Below are 8,834 nucleotides of genomic sequence, written 5' to 3'. Positions count from 1 at the left end.
TCCAAGAATGGACTGTTGGATGTCTATCTGTCCCCTAGACTTTTGCGTGTGAGCGAGTCTACGTCTTTTGACTAAGTCGACTATGTTGTAACCCATCCGAAAACAAATAAGAAATTCAATCCAGTCTTTAAGTTTATCTGTATGTCAAAGCTGCACACAAATCTGAAAACAAACCAAGTTTACACACACAGAGGTGAAGCAAGAAGCGCATGAGACAGGGGTCCTACAAGGAGAGACGAGAACGCGTTCCTTGTTGTGCTTGATCTAGGGAAGCAACTAGAATTGGCTGACAGCATGAAGAACTCACCTCTTAGGATACCCTTTTTGGGGGTCGTTTTTGCAGTTGGAGTCATGGAAAGTCGTTGTGAGGCTATGAACCCTAGACAGAGGTGATGAAAGGATGAAAGATTGAAATGATTCACTTTTTCGAAACACCTTTCCAAATGAAACTCGTCGTTTTGCTTTGTCAACGCTATCCACGGGTGTGGAAACTGAGCACGTCGTTTGATGGGGAGTTTTTGAGATGTGTTCATTCACTGGATCTGAAGTTGACATTGGGACATCGGTAGTTTGCGAAATTTCCTCGCTCTTTGATGCACACTGTGGCAGTTGGGCAATCTCATTATTCGAGCTGTTACGGACCATAGACGGTTCACCCTAAAAATAAACTAGTCTAGAAATGGACGCGTACCACATCAGGAAAACTTCCCGGCGGGTCATTGGCACAATCAGCAGCGGTAGAAATATCGACAACTGACTGATTCTATTCGGGAATTGTGTACCAACGACTGATTACCTCTGAAGAGTTTTCCATTAAACGACGCTTTTTATGAGCTGTTTTCCCCTTCTGCGAAGTTTTCCTCCGCTTCTAAAAAACACATCCAGCGGTAGATGCAACTTTTACCTTTGACTCCTTTTGAGAAGAAGACAAAGTAACCGGGACTGTACAATCCGATGGAGAAAATGAAACTTCGACGGAGCAATTCTAGAAGGAACGGGGCAAAAGAATCACCGAACTAGACCTACTGTATCGGTAAGCGGGGTAGCTCCAGAGGCAGCTGATTTTGAGTCACGCCCCTGTCTCTTTTTCTTCTCTACAATCGAGTGAACTCTGGAAAGCTGTGAAATCAGGGGAGCGAACTCACATCGTAGCTATGCGCTGAAGGGATTTGAAATGTGTGCCACGCTGCGAAATGAGTGAAGTTAGTTTGTCTTCAAGTTGTGTCGTGTCCGGCTAAACCGTTACTAATAGTGTCTAGGACCTAATGGGCACTTACCTTCGAATGTCTTCGTAGCGTGCTCAACAAGGTATGGATGACTCGAAGGAAGTTATGTGCATACGCGTGATGTCTAAAAGCATGACTGAGAAAGAAGGGGGTACCTGGGCAGCTCCACTAGACGGGAGACCAAATGCACTAATGTCAACACGACACAGAATGCTTTGATCTTCTATGAACACGGTTACAGCAGCTAGTTTGTGAAGCAACTCCTACCTTTTTAGGCAGCTCTTCACTCAATACAGTGCACATGTGCATTTTCAAGCCAACGGCGTGTTGAATATCAGCATTGAGGATTTTGTCAAACACTGCCTCTAATACATGATTCCACACTTCGCGATCGACAGGGACTAGACTGTGTAAGGCCTGGGTGAAAAAATCACGAGTAAGCTGGAAAGAAGACGCGTAGATATTATTTGACAAAAGGGAAATCCAACCAGCATAAATTTATCCAATCGCCAGTTGTCCAAACGATCCCATTCACGAGCCAAGGTCTCAAACATGGCGTTGATGTAGTGTAAGCGCATGGTTGGATGTGGAATCAACGGCAGTATGTGACATATTCGGCGAACTACCTCCTCCTAAGCAGCGATAATATCCAAGCATCGCTTGAACTCACCTTCAACAACAGTTTGTCTTGCATCCATAGCGTGTAATGCAAACCTTTGCAGATGGCCAACATTTCCCCGTAAGTGGGTAGAGCTGTAAACCAAGTTTAGACAGTGAGATGGGTTGTTACCTAAAAATGACCAAGTTACTAGACGGCTGACTGAATTAGACGTAAACTGGTCGTTGTTTGTTCAGAAATGCTAAGTTCGCTGCATGTATCTGTTCCTAATTGAGTTCGGAAGGGAAGGTTGTGCGCTGTAAGTTACTGATTCACTGTAAACTGGGTGAGAACACAATGATGCGTGAGAAATGAACAGTTGCTTAATCTGGATACTATCTGGTCAGCAGACATAGGTCGAGAGGGCTTGGATCATAGTTTTAGGGTACTGAAAGCAAGTAATTTGAGCAAACTATGACAATGAGGCTGAGATAAAACAATGAAGGGTTCTTGTTAAACTCCGTTCATTTCTAACAAAAGATATTTGATCTTACTTGTAATGTGTCGCCCCATAGTTCACGTCTATTCTCACAGCGATTGTGAGAGACTTTACAGTGATCCTAGATTCTTCGAATGCCTGGAGAATCAGTGCTTCGGATTTTCAATTATCAAGATTCCAAAATGTAACTCCAGCAACGCAGACCCCGATTTAGTGACTATAAATGTTATCCATACCGGGCTACTGCGACTGTTTCTCATACACAATCATGGAAACAGCAACAGTCGAAATAACCGACTAAGTCAGTCCTATCTTCCATACTTAACTGTCATAACGATAACTGTTACGATACCATCTCAACTAGGCCGTTTGCACATGACTGACCGAGATTGCTTCTTACAAATAAGTTGTTTCACTAGAATAGGGGAGCTTACTATAACCAAACTATGCAATGTCATCATCTGGTGCATGTTACTTTCTCGAAAGACTGTTTAAGATTCGGCATTCGATGGCCGGATATAGGCAACCCATACCTGATCACAGGGTATCACCATGAAGTGATGGCCAGGCTTCAACACAACAATGAACTCATGGACCAAAGCGGCGGGAATTCCGTTGTATCAAGGTTCAGCCGTGACAAGAAGCCCAATCCCCGAACTGCTATTCGATAAGTATGAAGGCAGATAACAAGCACATCCGTCATTACGGAATCAGCGACGATACCTCCCCTAAAGGAATGGCTGGTTAGAAAACGTAGGCCTTCAAAACAGCGACATCCGGGTGACCAGCGATCAACTATGCGCACATACAAACTATTGGATGCGATCCAAAAGCCGTTAAAACCTATCAGAGGCCCGAAGTGGGTCACAACGCGTCTGCTTTATACAAGGGTGCCAGCAGTGAAATACCCCAACCCAATCATTGTCTCCCGCAATTAAGCTGAACAATCTGTTCACCCTTGCTGTATGGACAAGGTTCCACTTCCTTGGATGGGAACCAAAGGATGAAGATGGGATACCTAAAAAATTTCTGGATCTGATAAATCAATAAGAACGATTCACTCTACTCCGATTAAAATTACCACCGAGAAGAACAAACCAGGGTCCTCCTGCCAAACTTCGAAGATGTGCATTGCAGCTTTTAATGTCCATACTCTGTCAAAACGAGCAGCAGATGGAACTTTGTTGGTTTGTTGACCGAGCTTCGCAGTTGGATTGATGGAACTTTGCCCATTTCTCTTTTTGTAGCTGTACTCCCGAATCACGCACTTAAAACCCAATATTCAAAACACTGCTTTTCGGAGATGAGATAGCTCAGTGATTAGAAGGCGAATTTACTGAACGCGAATCGCGCACACCTCGCTTAGCCATGAACGCGAATCACACCTCGCTTAGCCATTGAGAAGCTAGTTGACCCAGAAACCAAACGAAACTATCAGAAACAGCTCCTCGAATGTCTGCCTGCCGGTACGGTGTCGGATACAAACAGCATCCAAGCATTGGATCTCTGATAGAACCGTGTCTTTTCTGGAGACCCGGCGACAGATCCCACCTGGTCGCCATCACAACTCCACTCGGCGCATCATCCGGCACCAGGTGAAACTGAGTGTCCACGCAGACCGAGAAGCTTGGTGGACCAGAAAGGTCGAAGAAATGGAAGATGCAAAGAATGCTGGAAACGTGCCCAAATTGTTCCACTTGATTCGTTCGACTGGTCCTCGGAAACCTCTTGTCAGTGAAACAATCAGGGACCAAAATGGCTCCCTGATATGCGGCAAAGCAGAACGTTTGGACCGCTGGGCACAGTACTTCGAACAGCAATTCAGCTGGCCACCTGCTACCCCCAATCCAGAAACCCGGCCTCCAACAGAAAGGTGGACCGTAAATATGGAGCCGCCTTCAGTCTCAGAAGTGTCCGAATGCATTTCTCTACTCAAGCGTCATCGCGCTGCTGGTCCTGATGACCTTCCACCTGCTCTTTTCAAGGATGGCAATGCGTTCCTCAGTCAGTGCCTGTCTAGCCTATTTGGGTGTATCTGGGAGAAGGAGACCGTCCCAGACAACTGGGGTTCGGGATACATGCGATAGGCCTGCATCATGTTTCTTCTCTCATCCACTTTTTATACTAAGACTTCAAATATAATTGGCGAAAAATTTTGTGGTTTTATGGTGGTGAAGCATTATTGCCAAAAATGATATTGTTCCCTATTATTATTATGATGATGATGATGATATGGACAGGTGACACATAATGGAATGGTTTGTACATAGCGCACACGTGTCCCTCGGTGCCGTGGACAGACTGGAGGTGAGCAGTGTGTGGATGGTGGCCTTGACGACAAAAATCTCTGTTTAACAGAAAGCATGCATATGAGTCATGATTTAAAGTGAATAACCAAGGACGTCAAACTCTGAAATGGTCAGGTTGGGTTTATTTGAACCAGCCTTATCGGCGTTTCCTCTAGCATGTAACACAAATTTTTGAGATTGCCAGATGAAAAGTGGAAAAATCGAGCGTGTTAGTTTGAAAAAGTTGAACAAAATCATTAAAAATCCAAGGACACAGTACTATTGACGAACATTTACAAAAAGATATCGACCTCTAAGATGGGGTATTCTCTGAAAGCCACTAAAGACACACCTAATTTCTGTAGTTTCACGTTTATACTCATCCAAGATCTTTGAAAATAGACTCTAACATACCCTCATTTCTGACGCGGTGGAACCGATCAACATGTGGGACTTGGCATTCCATACATCCACCTGAAGCGTCTTATGGAGAAGGTACTCGAAAACCTCCTCATACTCCCCCGAATTCATCCAGTTGGGATTCATGGTGAAAGTGACCTTTGTAAAGATGGGGTGTGATAAGAGGACAGTGTTGAAAAGATGCTCCAAAGGGTGTTGGGATATCTTAAACAACTGAAACAGTTCAAAATACACCGGTTCTCCCGCATATTTCATAAAAAAAGCCTCAACAACAGATGTCTCCGCAGCGTTTCACTTGGTTGTGGTCGGAACGCAACCCAATTATTCGTTCCAGGTTACAGAACGCAGCAGCCCACTTAGGAAGACACTGCAGTCTCAGAAAATATAGGTCCACAGACGCGCTTCATACTTTCAGTGTGCATGAAAATTGACAGATATCTCATTCGGACTTGAAACAGAGTTTCACCGGCAGACGTGACACACTACTCTTAAGGCAGCTGCGAACTCTTCGACAGCCCACTATCGGTTTGGTCCTTCTTGGGGCTCATCGAATAGGCAGTCTCTGAGTTCTTGCCGAACCATGTTCTGCTTGAACCCAAATTTCATGAAGAAGAACATCATAACAGAGCGATTTATGTAAGTCTCTCGTGAAAACACAATTGGTATGCAAATGAGTGCAGTTATCGTTATCGCTAAATTTTTTTATGCGGAGCGAATGTACTGAGGTTTTTGAATGGGGAAATTGACGCGACAGGCCCTCACTGTGCTGCAGGCAACTGAATCCGGGAAAACATTCAGAATCATCGACTACGATGGCTCGGTCATGTGCTACGCATGCCGAAATACCGTCTACCGAGACGAGTATTGTTCTCCGTGCCTTCTTCAGGATGGCGAAAACCGCGAGGTGGACAGCACACGACCTGGCAGAAAGCTGTGAAAGAGATCACGAAGGGTTTGGGTGTTGTTAGTATGGTGAGACTTCCAGGATGGGGTCCCCGTGACCCCATCTGTGCTTGGCTGGAGACGTTGCAAGAAATGGCGGCTAATCGATGTCAGTGGCGTTCTTGCTGTCAGTTTCTTTCCAGATTGTCTGGTTGAGCGTTTGGAGGTGTAGGCACCTCAGTATGCTTGACATAGGCCAGCACTAGGTCTCCTCCCTCACCCACTCTTTTTCCCTTCTTTTCAACCTAGGGCTTTTAATATATATATAGACAAACCTTATGGTTGTACGGCAGTGAAGCATTAGTGCCAACACTGATGTTGCTGTCTTTGGTGATGATGATGAAGATGATGATGATGTCAGCAGGGCATTTGCATGGGTTCTGGTAGAGATGTGAGAATCACGCTGCTGCTGCATACAGTAGATACATTTGGTGATAGTTCGGACTCCACGTGAATGTCAGCAGTTTCTAGACCATATTGGATTATTCACCCATCATGCATTAAGACTGCTAGCACCGAGGGAATGCTGAGCTGTCGGGAAGTCCTTCTCGGGTCTTATAGGTGTAAAATGAGGAACAAAGTTGCAGCAAGTACATCCACACCATATCGATGTTTCAGCTGTTAGTCGGACTTTCTATGTACGCTTTCCATCACTGGGACGACGTTTCTCCTACTAAGTTGCTGAGAGCTGCAAAAGTTACGTTTTCCCCAAAGGTCAACCAGATAAAATAAAATGCGATTGTTCCGTGTCACAATCAACGACCCAACACTGCTCCTAGTCCTTCCCGAGAAAACTCACCTTTGGCGTCTCAGGTGATTATCACATTCATTGTGGTTGTTAACTGTCGGTAGAAGTTGCTAACCCCAAACAAATCTTAAGAGTATCACTAAAAAGATTCAGCGGGGTTCCAGGTGAGTTCCCCGTTGGAACCGAATTGATAAGCAGATGAATGTATATGTCGAAATCCTAAGTTCCTTTGAAGGTGTTGTAGAAACTGGACGGAGAGTTAGACTACCCACAGCTAGTTCTTCTTAATATTGCAATCATCGTGCTCATGAGCACTGCGCGAAATTCGTCATAATCATGATAGTTTTGGATGGTTACGTATCTTACGAAGTGATACATCGATACAACTTTAGTCAACCTGATGATGGAAAGTAAGTCGCCAATGTACAAGTAAAACAGCATGGTTGGATGTAAGTTGCATGACCCAGAAAGAACAAGCATCAATTGTAACTGTCAACGGGTGGACAAGTGTTGCCTGGTTCAAGGTGTTTGTTGGCCTTTCTAAATCGAAAATTCGAGCTGGATTCTCAGCTTGTCGAAAAAAAATACTTGAGCTGGTTACAGTGGCCGGTGGATTGCATGAAAGATGACATGCATAGCGAATTACAGATGAAACAGGTTTCGTTATTATTAAACACTCACTGACCGAACACCACAACTTACCTGTGTCATCTTTAGTCTGGCTGCACAGTATGTTCTCCACTTCAAACTGTGCCCTTTTTCTTATTTTCATCTGATCAGATGCTAGCGCCTTCGCCAAAGCAGGTATTCCCTTCATATCGTACAGTGTAGAATGAATCCGAAAAAATCCAGCAGTAGTGTAGTCCAATTGTGGTGCTATTTTGCTGCCAAAGAATAAAGGGAATTCAAGTAATAAAAATAGTAGCAATCAGTGCAGCCAGCAAGTAAATATTTTACAGTCCAATTATCAATATTGGTGGTTAGCTGCTGTAGGAACTTGTACCCTCTAACGAAAACGTCAGACCAATCAGGGAGGACCACATTCAAGAAGCCAACTTGGGTTGGCCCTCTGAACCCTGATTAAATATCAGCGCCCAAATCTCTCTTGAGTCCACAACATCCAAAAGTGTCAAACAAGGGTGTCCTCTGCCACCCTTACTCTAACTTCGCGGTCGATTTGTTTGAAGCTTCCTTACCTACCTCGGGGATCTAAATACTCCCGCAGTTCGCTCACAGACACTGAATACACCAAGGATATTGCTTTCCTCGGATCGGACCCTCAACTCTACTGCACAGCTCGATGTGAGCTTTCCACCTGTGGAGTGTAATACTGCTGTAAGACTGGGTGGAATCAAGCTCAACACCTATGCTTCCAAGTGATCAAATCGATGTGGTAGGTAAAATCAAACATCGGGGCAAGTGCATAAGTCTAGGTGGACTTCTGAAAGACTAAATAACTTCCGTTGGGAAGCCGAGACATTGTTTGCCAACCTCCGACATCTACGGCGGCGAGTTGACGTCAGCTCGACTGTCAAGGGTAGGGTTCAAGGTGCCGCGGTTCGATCTACGGATCAGAGACATGACCACTACATGCGGAAGATCTTCGAAGACACTCTATGTCGGTGCCTCTGAAGCATTGTGTGGGTCTGTTGAAGTACACCAGATGGTCTTCTTGGAAACCCACTCTCACTCAGTAGATTAGCTAGTCACACTTCACAGGCTACGCTGGTTTGGCTATGAACTTCATACGCCAAAGGACCGTTTATCTCGTATAGCCCTCTTTGCCGAAGCTTTGTGTCAAATGGGAACAACAGAGGGACGATCCGGTCAGCAAATTACAGCAAAGCATGAAGGCCTTAACCAGTCAGCTCAGTCGCACGACGGAACAACACATTGGTTGACCATCCTGACGATATGGCTATGTCACGCAGCCAATGGCGGTGCTGCACTAAATCTATCGTCATCACTGCGCAGCCCGCATTTGTTTGCATACCATCATCATCATCATCAACCACAGCATGACATCAGTGCTCAACACCAATGCTTCACTGCCGTACAGCCATGACTTATTTGAAAGCCTTATTGTAAAGAAAAGAATAAAGGTGGATGGGGG

General features: G+C 45.0%; 1 protein-coding gene across 1 annotated transcript; it reads right to left on the bottom strand.

Moving 5' to 3' along the window:
• Positions 1-226: 226 nt before the first annotated feature.
• T265_14190 (hypothetical protein) lies at positions 227-7,605 on the bottom strand (the record flags this gene model as incomplete). Its single annotated transcript, XM_009172451.1, has 13 exons — positions 227-264; positions 308-379; positions 423-657; positions 797-868; positions 905-985; positions 1,027-1,111; positions 1,146-1,234; positions 1,278-1,350; positions 1,382-1,449; positions 1,494-1,667; positions 1,715-1,858; positions 1,897-1,979; positions 7,424-7,605. Coding segments are annotated over 13 exons (1,329 nt in total), but the record flags the coding sequence as incomplete, so codon positions are not given.
• Positions 7,606-8,834: the final 1,229 nt, after the last annotated feature.

This window comes from Opisthorchis viverrini (genome assembly GCF_000715545.1).
Source record: "Opisthorchis viverrini unplaced genomic scaffold opera_v5_155, whole genome shotgun sequence".
Taxonomy (NCBI): Eukaryota; Metazoa; Platyhelminthes; class Trematoda; order Opisthorchiida; family Opisthorchiidae; genus Opisthorchis; species Opisthorchis viverrini.
Note: the sequence above shows the minus strand (reverse complement) of the source record. Positions and strands in the feature narration are given on the sequence as shown.